General features: G+C 36.3%; 2 protein-coding genes across 2 annotated transcripts; one reads left to right on the plus strand and one right to left on the minus strand.

Moving 5' to 3' along the window:
• Positions 1 to 4,815: 4,815 nt before the first annotated feature.
• Positions 4,816 to 10,914, plus strand: LOC111884361 (katanin p80 WD40 repeat-containing subunit B1 homolog KTN80.4). Its single transcript, XM_023880667.3, has 17 exons — positions 4,816 to 5,384; positions 5,652 to 5,782; positions 5,885 to 6,002; positions 6,085 to 6,311; positions 6,409 to 6,511; positions 6,616 to 6,686; positions 6,899 to 7,117; positions 7,216 to 7,426; positions 7,531 to 8,058; positions 8,961 to 9,020; positions 9,193 to 9,326; positions 9,445 to 9,570; positions 9,674 to 9,748; positions 9,853 to 9,965; positions 10,062 to 10,178; positions 10,257 to 10,325; positions 10,417 to 10,914. Exons 1-17 carry the CDS (start codon positions 5,354 to 5,356, stop codon positions 10,478 to 10,480), a joined length of 2,397 nt encoding a protein of 798 aa, XP_023736435.1. The 5' UTR covers positions 4,816 to 5,353; the 3' UTR covers positions 10,481 to 10,914.
• An 807-nt stretch (positions 10,915 to 11,721) lies between these two features.
• LOC111884431 (uncharacterized) lies at positions 11,722 to 12,336 on the minus strand. The gene has a single exon (XM_023880758.1). The coding sequence runs from the start codon at positions 12,334 to 12,336 to the stop codon at positions 11,722 to 11,724; it is 615 nt and encodes a 204-aa protein (XP_023736526.1).
• Positions 12,337 to 14,455: the final 2,119 nt, after the last annotated feature.

A 14,455-nucleotide genomic window follows, 5' to 3' on the forward strand; every position in this document is an offset into this window, starting at 1 on the left:
AAGTAAACCTCAGATCTATACCACTCCCTTGCTACAATCCCTTAGTCTTCAAGTTCCCTTTTCAAGATTTCCTTTCCCAAAGCTCCAATTTTACTATCAATGGGGCTCCACTCGATTTATAGGGTTTGTAGGCTCTCAAGGGTGGTAAGGAGGATGAAGAAAGGATGTTATGTTCTTTATATATGGCACAACCCCTGGGATTAGGGTTTTCTCTTTTCAGCACCAACTCGCCGAGTCCAGCCGCCGACTCGCCGAGTTGGTTACTTAACACTTGACCAGAACCGCGACTCGACTTGTCGAGTCTATCCATCGACTCGCCGAGTCGACCTTCCTTATTTACACTAAGAACCCTAAACTTGCACCTCTGAACTCAGGGTGTTACACTTCGACCCATGGATCTAGTAAGAAAAACAAACCTCAATTGCTGAAAATCCCAGATAAACTCTTGAGCTGCTGGAGTGGAGAAATCCCCGTGCTAACTAAACAATAGAGTCCCAATTAGTAATTGAGACATAACCTACAACACTTGCCTAATGTCCAAGGTAAAATGGGCCAAGCTAGTCTTTAAAGCCCAATAAAATCCTAGGCCCAAACCCAAGGATATCTAAGGTCCAAAATGAGTCTAACATCTGGAGTGGTCCAACAGCAAGAAAGTCCATGGTCTAGCCTAAATAGCAAGCCCAACGATTAAGGCTCAAAACACACCCAAAGCTAGACCGTGCCGTACGCTCAACGTACCAACTGGTACGCGCAACGTACTCGGCCGAAGTGAGTCCAACAAAATCCTAGGCCCAAACCCAATAAAATCCTAGGCCCAAACCCAACTGGTACGTGCAACGTACCAGCTAGTCTTCAAAGACCAATAAAATCCTAGGCCCAAACCCAAGGATATCTAAGGTCCAAAATGAATCCAACATCTGGAGTGGCCCAACAACAAGAAAGTCCATGGTCTAGCCTAAATAGCAAGCCCAACGATTAAGGCTTAAAACACACCCCAAGCTAGACTGGGCCGTACGCTCAACGTACCAACTAGTACGCGCAACGTACTCGACCGAAGTGGGAGGATCACGACTGGGATGTAGTACGCGCGACATATAGAGAGTTAAGCATGACGTATGCACCCCTCATGAAAACCATGCAAAAACATCTTAAAGCCTTAAGACCCAAACAACCAAAACTTAGATATGAACCCACTAAGACCCCTAAGGCCATAAAGTTGCAAACTTTATGCCTTGGAATGGCTACAAGAAGCCCAACACTAAAATCCTAGCTTACTTCATCCTTTTCTACACCCTGACTCATGGATGGGGACAAATCAAGATTCAAGCTTGCATCCTTATGACTTGAGATAACTTAAAACGTCTTAAAGGACACCTTATAGGCTTTGGAGTACCTTCTACTCACCAAACACTTGACTTTTGGACAAAAAGATGAAAAATCAAGGCTTATCCAAGATCTAATGAAACATAAACCAATTTTAGAGCTTTATACCTCCAAATGGTGCCCAATGAAGATGAGATGATGAATCTAAATTCTTGGTAGCAAAGCTTACACCTTGAAGATCCTTTTTCACAACCAAGGAAGCACACAATCACTCCAAAAAGCTCAAATAGCTCAAAATGAACCTGGGTTTGCAAAGAGGGTCGATCGTGGGGTGGAGGCTGGTAAAGGGAAAGGTCTTGGGGCCATAATGGTGTTTAAATAGTGCACAAACCTTAATTATTAGGGGTTTGGTCTAAACCACATACGCCCGACATACCGGAGTACGCATAACGTACTGGCATGGGACCTAGTATGCTCAACGTACCAAGGTGTACATCCCGCGTACTCGAGCAACACCAAAAAGTCATGGAATTTGACATTAGGGACCTTTCTTGCAACAAATCAAAACTCAAGGGTCCAAAAGCAAACTTGAAAAATATAGATGTTACAGAAAACAAAGCCCAAAAATTACAAAAAAAAACACACAAAAGGTCTATAACTCCATTTTGAAAACGATTTTGGGATTGAAAATGGGTAAGTCCCCGTTGGGAACTTATCATGACTTGCTCCTCGTTTCAAACTTTGATTTGACTAGTCGCATGCCTAAAATGAAGCCCTATAGCCAAAGTTATGACCATTTTCGTGAAGCTCCAGTCACTCGATCATAGGCCTCTAGAAACATAAAAGTTTAATCATCTATGTTAGGTCCCACATTAATCACTTAGGTATATTGCGACAATTAACATAGTGGATAAAAGTAATTGGATGTGTTATACTTGAGCTTTTGGAACAGTCAAACTAAAGAAAACAACTTTACTTGGTAATTTTCTCACATTGTTTCTTTTTAAAAAAACTAATGAAATAGATATCAAACAAAATTATAATAATATTAAGTTAAAAAATACAATTATTAGTTGACTTACTGCTATTTCATGAAATATGTCTATATTCGTGAAAGGTATACGATCTCACATGTATACTTTGAACAACATAAAGATTTTGGTATATCAACAATGATGCAATAAGTTTAAGGAATCACTTGATGGTGATATAATTTTTTATGCCTAGGAACGAGAGACAACTTTGCGAAAATGTAACATTCGGAAAGAGAAATCATTTAAGATTTTTATGGCAAACGAGTTCCAGTGACATGATATATAGTCTTTTGACTTATTTCATGGATTCATATAGAGTCTTTTGACTTATTTCATGAATTCATAAAACAATTATGTTAAAGCTTAAGATGTTATCCCTTAAACTATTTCATAAATTTAATGAATTTCACAAATCATAAGTAATTGCCTCAAATGAAATTATTTCGCTAACATCGGTTTTTTGACGCATTTTTGGTTTTATACCATTTTTGGCCGGCTTAGGACAAACTCATGAAATACTACCTTCAAAATAATTATTAATATTTTGGAAACGAATAAGAGACATTACTTAAATGTAAAACAGACATTACAGATTGTATATGAAAATACAATGCCTAGAAGAAAACTAATTTCCTATAATGAAAGTAGAATGCCTAAGTAAATAATGACCGGATGAGACACGACCACAACGATGTTGATGGGTGTGCAAATACAAGGTGTAAGTTGTGTGGGTTGCTTCAAGCAAATCACCAATGAAATGACATGGGGTAAGATGCCAAGTTATGCTTCCACACATTTTGGTTATAATAAAAAATATTGTTACACATAGAGAAATTTGAATATGTCATTATTAAATATCAAAATATTATAGTTGTCCTGTATAACTCTTAAATATCATAATTATTTTTCATAAACTTTCATAATATCAAATTTAATCAAATCCTTATCTTTAATATTTTTAACTATGTTATAATCATTTTAATTTCTTATCAATTGATCGTTATACATCTCTTATAAATTGAAAATATCATAAACTTTTTACTTCCACATTCCTATCTTTATTGTTGTTGATGCTTGATAGGGTAAAAAATTAAAAATCTTTCTTTATTCTCAATGTCTCATAACATATGGTAAGTTTGGTAAAACTATTGTGTTATGTCACTACAAGGTAATTGAGCCAATAATAATAAACTCTAATTAAATGAAATAGATTGTACACAGTACATAAGGCGTTATTACATGTACCATTATTGATTTGATATTTTCCAGAAAAGCATAATTGAATTAATGTACAACAAAACACTAATATACAATAATCAAAAATAAATGTGGCTTCTTGTATCAATTTCTGTCGGTGATACAATTAGCTAACTAAAAAACGCTAATATATAGTTAAGCATAGATCTGGCAGAATTAAGATTAACACGTCGGCCCGGAGATAACATGATAAGATGTATTTAAATTTTATAAAACAATAACTCTGTAGCATGAGTCATCATGGGCCATCTCAAGTTGGGCCGATTAGTAATTTTGTTAGTTATTTATGATTTCTAAACAAACATAACTTTTGACGCATATGGCATGATTTTTTATAGTTAGATATTTTTACTTTTTTTTTTTAAATAAAAAATCAAGTATCATCGAAATGAGTCTCTCTAATAGGGAATGATAATATTATAAAAGTTTATGCTTAAGTATATATGATATTTTAAATTTGAAGTATGAAAACTTAAAATAATTATAAAACATTAAATTAAAGATTGGTGGACGAGCAAACATAATATTTGGAAGAGAAATTAAATATCCTCCTACCGTTTGTTCCTACTTTTTTTCCTACCATATTAAATATTGACAAGTGGATTAAATGATTATTAATTTCATTAAATGTCTAATTAAATGTGACACATGTCAATATTTGATATGGTAGGAGGAAAAATAAGAACAAATGGTAGGAGGATATTTAATTTCTCTACTTGGAAATTTGGTAGAAAAATATGATATCTTAATATTAATATTTAACAAAGACATATATGAAGTGTCTCGGGTTATATGTATTTTCAATAAAAACTAATAATATTGTTATATTAATTGTGATTTTTTTTTTAAGTTATCCAATCCTATATTAAAGTAGAATATCTTTATATGTTCAATTAATTTATTTGTGGTGAAAATTTAGTCATATTAATTGTGATTTTTCTAAGTTATTCAATCCTAAATTAAAGTGGAATTATCTCTATATGTTCAATTAATTTATTTGTGGTGAAAATTTAGTAAAACTTGGTCTTTTGTAAAGTAGAGGGAACAAAGTTGTAGTCTTTATGGTAATACTAATAACACCAAGTCAATTCCATGTTTGGGTGCAGGTAGCCATCAGCCATAAGGTTTGGAATTGGAGGTGACCTTGTTAAAACCATAAAAGTGAAATAAGAAGAAGGCAATATCGTGATCCCTTTATATTACAGTGGGGTCGGCTGCAAAAGCATAAGCATGATATGCATTCATTTGAGTGGTTTTCCCTCTCATTGCTCATGAAACTAATAAGGTAGGTAGGTAGTAAAAAAGACATCTCAATTGTAGTAGTAAAATTTTTCTTAAAAACAAATTAAATCAACTGAAGTTGAAATGGGGTTTCAGAGATCTTGAAAAAACTTGAAAGCTCCTTCTCCCTCCCTCCCTCCTTATTTTCGTTTCTTTCTTCACAAATTTGAATGGAAATGGGAATGGCTTCGCTTCTTCTCTTCTGAAAGGGGAATCTTGTAGCTTTTTGTTCTTCTTCCACAGAATTTTGAGTTGTCAGTAGGGGTTTTGTTCAAACGAGAGCCAACTGGCATTATTTCGTTCTAGGGTTTGAGATCTTTTATCTTTTCAAAAAGGGGAAGTTCGGAATACCCAGAAAATGTGTATGGATATGGAGATCTGGGTATTTTGAAAGCAACGGTTAATGATTGTGTTCTAGGGTTTTCTGCGTTTTCATCAGATTCTTGAGAGAGTCTCTCATGGCGACCACAAAGCGTGCTTATAAGCTACGTATCCTTTTACTACATTTATTTTCTTTACGTTCTATTCTATACTTCTGTGTTTTTCTTGTAGTATCGCATCGTAACTGATAATATATGTAGCGGATTAGTGAACAACGAACTAAATCCCTTTGTAGGCCTACTTTTTTTTTGATCTAGGGAAGTGCAACCGATCTGTACATACTAAATGTGTGCCTGCGATTTCAAATGCCAAATGGGCTTGCTTTGAATCTAATGATGAATACGATTGGTAAACTTGACTTAATTTGATTTATAGAGGAATTTGTAGCTCATACTTCGAGTGTGAATTGCCTCAAGATTGGTAGGAAATCTTCAAGAGTTCTTGTTACTGGAGGAGAAGATCACAAAGTTAATCTATGGGCTATTGGCAAACCAAATGCCATACTGGTAAGCTACCCAATTCCACTTTTAACAGTCTGCTTTCTTTGTTTCTACAATGAAAATACCCTTTTCCTTAAAACATAATACAAAACGCAATTCTTGTCACAGAGTTTGTCTGGACATTCAAGTGGAATTGATTCTGTCAGCTTTGATTCGTCTGAAGTGTTAGTAGCTGCTGGAGCAGCAAGTGGTACAATTAAGTTGTGGGATTTAGAAGAGGCAAAAAGTATGATATAACTTCTACTTCATTGATCATTGTCCATTTTCTGCATTATGGTAAATAATGTGTTCTAATTTATTCCTCATAGTTGTTCGCACTCTTACTGGTCATCGATCAAATTGCATATCCTTGGATTTCCATCCATTTGGGGAGTTTTTTGCTTCTGGATCTTTGGACACAAATCTAAAAATATGGGACATAAGAAGAAAAGGGTGTATACATACCTACAAAGGTCACACACGTGGGGTCAATGCAATAAGATTTACACCAGATGGTCGTTGGGTGGTATCTGGTGGAGAAGACAACAGTGTAAAGGTAACATAATTTATTTATTTTATTATAAAAATGTCACTTTGTTTGTAAATTGGAACTATGGTAGTTTGATGTCTGCAATATTTGACTGTTTTTACAGCTATGGGATTTAACTGCTGGAAAGCTTTTACATGATTTCAAGTTTCATGAAGGCCAAGTTCAATGCATAGATTTTCATCCACATGAGTTCTTGCTTGCTACAGGTTAGACCTTATGCTGCAAACATTCATTCACATATTCTTTTACAAAATAGTATTTTGTTTTCAAAGTTTATCAATTTCCTTTTATTTGCATTCTTATCTTTCAGGATCTGCTGATAAAACCGTTAAATTCTGGGACCTTGAGACTTTGGAACTCATAGGTTCTGCTGGTCCAGAGGTAAATACTTTAGGGTCAATTTGGTCAAAGACTATTTCAAAACTTGATTCCATTTTCATTTTCCATCTTGTAGGTCCCATTTTCAACCTTGAGGATTTGTATATATGGGACCCACATAATAGAGATGCCAAAATGGAACTAATCTACTTAAACTTTTCATTGCATGTTGTCCTTTTTTTTCAACATTTGTTTATTATGTTTTTATATTTCAGACTAGTGGAGTACGTTGTATGACATTTAATCCTGATGGGAGAACCCTGCTATGTGGTTTACATGAGAGTCTAAAAGTCTTCTCATGGGAACCAATCAGAACTCATGATGCAGTAGATGTAGGATGGTCAAAATTGTCAGATCTTAATATGCATGAAGGAAAGCTTCTAGGTTGTTCCTACAATCAAAGCTGTGTAGGAGTTTGGGTTGTAGATGTCTCGGTAATAATATAACTTTCTACATTCTACCAATTTTCAGCTATTCTTTTTTCTTATATTGTATTAATGTTTCTTGTGCAATCTTTTATATATCAATCCAGAGAATTGAACCATATAGCATTTCCAAGATAAATGGTCAGCAAGAACAAAGTGGCAACCTTTCGATTCTGTCCGATAATACTTCAAAGTCAAGTTTGAACAGGCTTTCAATTTCACAAAGTTCAGATTCAATGAAGGAGCCAAAATCATTGGGGAGGCTTTCAGTTTCTCAAAACTCAGAACAAACAAACAAAGATTCCAAAACCTTTTCATGTATGCTTTTTTTTTTTATCTTCTATGCTGTATCTCAATTCTCAATGATTATAATATAATATTTTTTATCTTATATTCTTATCTATAACGTGTATGTAATGAAGCTACGGGAAATGCACCTGCTATTTCTCAAAAGATGTATCCAAATGTTGTTCAAAAGATCAGTCCACCTGCTTCAGTTACTGTTCCAAGTGCACCTGCAACTTCAAAAAGAAGTGTTACAAAGAACCAGTCAACACAAAATGTGTCAACTTTCAATAGGTTAGATGTTGCTCCTGTAATTGTGCCTAGAAACAACAGTAGGTCAGAACAGAGTGGTGAGTTAAGAAGAGAGGGTATTTCTGGAAGATTAATGCCAACAATGGTACTATCGAAAACATCTGATTCTAGAAAGTTCTCGAATGCAAAGGATGAAGGAGAGAAGCCATTAGCTTCTGGACATTCTGTGAGTGATTTAAGTGACACTGAGTCAAGTCGAGTTGCTGATAGAAGTGGTTTTACTTCAATGAAAGAGTCTGGTTTTGGGAATCCTGCAAAGGAGACAAGTTTTGAAGATGACAGGAGTTCTGTTTCTGGAAAGGCTGAACAAAATGTAGTGACAGAATCGCTTCCGAGTTATCAGCCTGAAATCTGTACGTATTTAATTCTCTATTAAAATGTTATGTTTATATTGTTGTTCATGCCAACATTTGTTTTATTGGATCACTATTAAAATGTGTTCCTTTTAAACAAAGCCATCAATTTATCTTTCAGATCATGTATTTGACTGTCATGATGTTGATGTAGTGTTATGACATGTCATCAACCAAGAAATGTTATGACCTAATGACTGTTAATCTGTAGTTTTGTAATTGCTTTAGTAGTTTAGCATATATGTTTTTCTAAGAAAGAATGATAAGCAGCCAAAGTTGTGTAGAGACTGAATTAACTCTATACACAAAGAATATCCAAATCAATGTAGGTTGTTCTACTTCTTTCCCACAAAAGACCCAAGTCGATTTTTGCCACAAAACATCCAAATTAATTTAGGTCAATCTTTGCCACAAAACCCTGAAATCATATAACACCCATACCGATTTAAAATTGAGGTTTCATAGCTCTTATCTTGACTACAATTTTCCAATTTAGGTCAATCTCTGCCACATAACAGTGAACACCCAAATAAGAAAGATTCATGTTCTCACTGCACATAGCTTTGTTATCAAAATTCAAGACACCCATGTCAATCTTTGCCACAAAACAGAGAACACCCAGAAAGTGAAAAGAAAGACCTTTTGCAGTTAGGATTATATGAAACAGAACCCCAATTTTCAAAATTTAGAGTAGTTATTTGTCATCCTGAAATTCGTAAGTCTTTTGAAATGATAACTTATCAACCGAACCCTGCGGTCTGTTAAGATGTCACCTTTTATTCCTTTTTCATCTTAACATGTTAACTTATAGGTTCTCATTCTTTTAGTATATTGATGATTTCTCGATTCACAAATATACCAAAAGTATATATCATTATTTATTCTTATGGCAATTGTTGCAGATGAAGGACGCCTACAACGACCACATAGAGATAATTATTCTATGGAAAGCAAACGAAGAGGTATAAATATAATACCCATTCTTCTTCCTGCTTCCTGTTCTTACACAATCAACAACATGAATGAAGAATATTAAACTCTCTCTCTCTCTCTCTCTCTCTCTCTCTCTATATATATATATATATATATATATATATATATATATATATATATATATATATATATTATATTCAGGAAGAACACGCACACTTGTTTCTACTTGGGACAGAAAAGAAAGAGCACCTTATCATGACACTCTTCCTTCCAGAAGCCTCTCTGATAGCGTCTCTGTCTCTGTCTCTGCTGTCAACACACTGCCAAATCCTGTGGTATGACACTTGTAGATACTTTTATAGTTTATACTCATTCCTCCAGACACTTGGTTTTCATTATAAACAAAAAGATAATCTTGATTTTTCTTCTGCTATTGTATATGAATCTATGCAGAAACAGTTATCTGAATCTAGTGCGAAGGAAGCAGAACCTCTCACAGAGGAGGATGCTATTGTAGATATAATGGGACGACATGATCAATTCGTATCTTCAATGCAGTCTCGTCTAGCCAAACTACAGGTTTTTTTTTTTTATTATTCTCATTGTTTTTTTCTTAAGATCCAAGTTAGTTATGCTATTGGAAAAGTTTATATATGGATACTTTTTCTCTTGTTATCTGCAGATGATCCATAGATGCTGGGATAGGAATGATATTAAAGCAGCAATTAGAGCAATGGAGAGAATGGCTGATCATTCTGTGAGTAAAAAAAAAAAGAAAAAAATCTCTTCTTATTGCATGCATCTGTTGGTGATTGATTCTTTTTAGTCTTGACTCCCAATCTTCTTTTTATTACAATTCAGGTGACTGCAGATATAGTGAGTCTTTTGACAGAAAAAATGGACACCATCACATTGGATATTTGTTCTTGTCTACTACCTCTCCTCACAAACCTCCTTGAAAGCGACATGGATAAGTACGCGAGCGAGTTCATCATTATTACATGAAAATTTTACTATGATATGATATGCAAAAGCGTAGTATTTAACTTAATCATGGTTGATGAATTTAGGCATCAAGGATTATCACTAGAATTGCTGCTAAAGCTGGTGAGGACATTTGGTTCACTCATATATTCATCTTTACAAGCATCAGCCTCTGTTGGTGTTGATATAGAAGCAGAACAAAGGTGTCTTCTTTATACACATTAAAACTTATTTAATTTCATTTTCTGAAATTTATATATTAACAAAATGTTGGGTGCCAGGCTGGAGCGTTGCAACCTCTGTTACGTGGAGCTTGAAAAGGTCAAGCGTTGCTTGCCGCCTCTAACTAGGTCTGTTTTCACTTTACTCTCCAGTTTTTCCAATGAAAATATTTTTTTTTAAAAAAGGCATCTAAATACGATCTCTTTTTGATTTTTTTAGAAGGGGGGGATCGATTGCCAAGTCAGCACACGAGTTGAATCTTGCACTACAAGAAGTGTCATGAGTTTGGGTGAAACTAGAGTTTTTTGTTTTTTGTTTTTTTTTTTACTCGGTTGCTTTTTAGGATAGGGAGTTTGAAGAATTCTTTCTTGGCCCATATGCACTTGTGCAGAAGATGGGAGGGAGATTTATGTAAATTTGATTCTATGCACTTGTGCAGAAGAAGAGCATTATTATTAACCACCTGCCACATGCAAAGTTGCATACCAACCAATCAAAGGGAACAACTCACTAATCAACATGTATCCATCCATATTCCATACCCAAACCCAAACCCAAACCCAACCCAACTTAGTAAATATTTTCGAGTTCATGTGTCTTTTTGGAGTGAGAGTTAATCCATTGGTTTATTTATGTTATACCAGTTGGTCAATTACTTGAAATGTATTTGAATTGTGTAACTTGATTGTAGTAGGCATGAATTTCTTAAGTTGTGAATGTTTGCCTGCTTTTGGCTTTCACCAGTTCTTCATTTTATTATTGTTTTAAATCAAACTTTATCTACGTAGCACTTGATGAAAAGAAAAAGTAGGAAACTAGAAACCTATGTCTTAAAGATACCACTAAGGACTACACAAAAATGAGTAATGAAATGTAGAAAACTATGTCTTAAAGATTGGAATATGTAAACACGATTGTTTTAATCAAAATAACTCTTTGATTATATGAGAAACTCTCTCAAAACTCACGATATTACAATGTTTTCCAATGATCCTAACTCGATCTAAAACAATGTATATATATACTCCTAACTACCGACTTGTAATTAGATTACAATTAGGAAACTAGAAACCTACTTGTTTATGATTTCCTAAAAACTAGGTTGCTATTACTTGGTCTCCAAGTCCTACTTGACTTAGGATTCCAACAATCACCCCCGAATCTTTAAGTCCTTCTAGAGAATCCTTCGACCCGATCCGTATTTAAAAAATGGATTCGTCACTATCGTCACGTTCCGAAAAATCACCTTCTTGTAATTTTTGGAGCCGTTCCGGACATTCAGAAGCAAAATGACCCGGTTTGTCACACCGAAAATAAATTACCTTAGATCGGTCCTTTTCCTTATTTTTCCGATTTTTGTCACAACAACAATTACATTTTTTGCAATTGTTGGAATTGAGTTGAGATGAATCAGAATTGGACAGTTTATTGGGCCGATTGCTTTGAGAAACCCTATTATTCCCTTCGGGCCCGCCTGATCCGCCCGACCCAGATAACCCACTAGATCCGGATCCACTTGACCCGCTAGGCGCCAGTCCCATTAAACCCATTCACTTCACTCGTTCCTTTCCACTTTCCATTTTCCTTCGTTCCCGACGAGATACCTCCACCATCGGCGAACAGGACTTTCGATTCTTCTCCACCGTCATCCGCTTCCTTCACCCTCTCCTCGTAAGCTTTCAGGCGACCAACAATATCCTCGTATCCGACGGTCTTCAAATCAAGAATCTGCTCAAGTGACGCCACGATATGAAGGAACTTTCTGGGTACGAATTTCAACAATTTCTTCACCATCTTCGATTCTACGATGGTTTCTCCTAGTGATGCCAATTGGGAGGCGATTCCTGACAATTTCCCGATGAAGGAATCGATTGATTCTTTCTCTGACATCATCAATCTGTCGAACTCAGAATTTAGGGTTTGAAATCGGGCTTCTTTCACCCGATCGGTGCCAACGTGCCTCGCTTTGATCGAGTTCCAAAGGTCTTTTGCCGATTCGACATCTCCCAATTGCATAATCAAGGATTCTGGTATTGCTTGGTAGAATAATCCGATTGCCAGGTAATTTTTTTCTTCATTCTCTTCTGTTCCAGGGTCAATTACACTCCATGCTTTATGAATTCTGAGTACTACTTTCATCCTTAGTGCCCACACAGTATAATTAGTGGAAGTAAGCATCAGACATGCTACTCAGGTTGTCCCAACCTCCTTCACTCTCACCGGAGGAGCCCCTGCACCATCTTCTACGTCTGACATGATGATCAGGTAACAAACTCGATTTCATAGCCCTCGATTCCTTGGCTCTGATACCAATTAAAGATTGGAATATGTAAACACGATTGTTTTAATCAAAATAACTCTTTGATTATATGAGAAACTCTCTCAAAACTCACGATATTACAATGTTTTCCAATGATCCTAACTCGACCTAAAACAATGTATATATACTCCTAACTACCGATTTGTAATTAGATTACAATTAGGAAACTAGAAACCTACTTGTTTATGATTTCCTAAAAACTAGGTTGCTATTACTTGGTCTCTAAGTCCTACTTGACTTAGGATTCCAACATGTCTTTCCTCTTTGATGGTAACCGTAATTGGTGAAACGTCATATAATAAGTAAACAGATGCATAATCACATGAAAGAAACTGAATTTTAAGATCTCACACATAATGGTGTAAAAAGATGTTGGGGTATGAAGTCTTGTCCAACATGAAGCATTTAGATCACAATGGTGCACTTGGGGTTCATGGAGCATGTGAAAAATGAACGGATCATCTGAGAAAGGAATGGATAGTCTAACAAAGGAATGGATCAAGTGCCAAAGGAACAAATCATATAGAAGGGGGTTTGGAGCACCTGGAAGAGGTTTAGAGTACTTGGGAGTGATATGGCGCAACAAGGGAACCTTGTTGCGCCATCTACTGAAGACTTGGGCCAAGAAGGATGTTGTCGCGCCAATGACACTCCTTGCGCCAAGATACTCCCTCTTGCGTCATGGGGTATCCCTCTTGCGCTATGGGGTACTCCTGTTGTGTCATGGAGTATGATGTTATTCTAAGCATTACCTTGTTGCGCTAAGATGGCGATGTTTCTCCAACCTAGATGTTCTTGTGCCACACTTGATGCCTCTTGCGCCATCCATATTCCTGTTGCGCCATGATGGCGCAAGACGGACCATTTTGGTCCTTAATGAGCCAAGTATGCTATGATGTCCTTTACGATGCTCAAGATGGAAGAATGTTCCAGAAGATGTTGCATGGTGGAATATGATTAGTTTTCACCATTCATTGGCCAATAGGCTTGGCCCATTAGGGTTTCAGGTTTGATTCCTCAAGTATAAATAGGTTCATACCCCTATCATTGTAAATTGCTAGATATTTGTGAGAGCTCAAAGTGAGATATATTTTTGAGTGCTTGTAATTGTTCCAGAAAGTTAATAAAATCCTCTCTCTCTCTCTCACTCTCTCTCTCTCTCTCTCTCTCTCTCCCGTGGACGTAGGTCACCTTGACCGAACCACATTAAATATCATGTTGTTTTGACTTACTTTTTTCAGAAGTTTTGTCGGTTTACCGAAGTTTGTGTTTTTAATATTTGTCTAAAGTGCTTAACTTGTTTTGTTGTCACCCAACAAATTGGTATCAAAGCTATGGCTGAATACGGGAGAGTTAAGATCGATAAGTACCGTGTAACACCCATAAAATTCGAGCCAAATTAAAACATTTTATTTCATTCAAAAACCATTAAGTTCATACATTCATTTTCAAAATAGTTTAAACATCAGAGTATTCCCCAGAACCATATAACATAAATCATAAAACATGAGGAGCGGTACGATCACGCCTTCGCCTTGCCACGTTCTCCTGAAGAACCTGAAACAAAACACTGAACTGTAAGCCCGAAGCTTAGTGAGTTACCCCCAAAATACCAACCACACATAAACATACTCATAACATATCGCAAATAGAACAGCCATGCACATCGGGTCTACTGTGGGACTGGTCCGCCGCACCGGGCCTTCAATCCACTTGGTCCACCCTCCGAGTCTAGCCATGTATATCGAGTCTACAGTGTGATTGGTCCGCCCGCACTGGCCTTCAATCCACCTAGTCCACTCTCTGAGTCTACAGTATGACTGGTCCGCCCGCACCGGGCCTTCGGTCGGCCTGGTCCACTCTTTAAGCCTCGACACGTCTGGTCCGCCCTCTTGGGGCCTTCAGCCTATCCGGACCGCTCGCTGGGCCTTCGGAATA

Source organism: Lactuca sativa, chromosome 3 (assembly GCF_002870075.4).
Source record: "Lactuca sativa cultivar Salinas chromosome 3, Lsat_Salinas_v11, whole genome shotgun sequence".
Taxonomy (NCBI): Eukaryota; Viridiplantae; Streptophyta; class Magnoliopsida; order Asterales; family Asteraceae; genus Lactuca; species Lactuca sativa.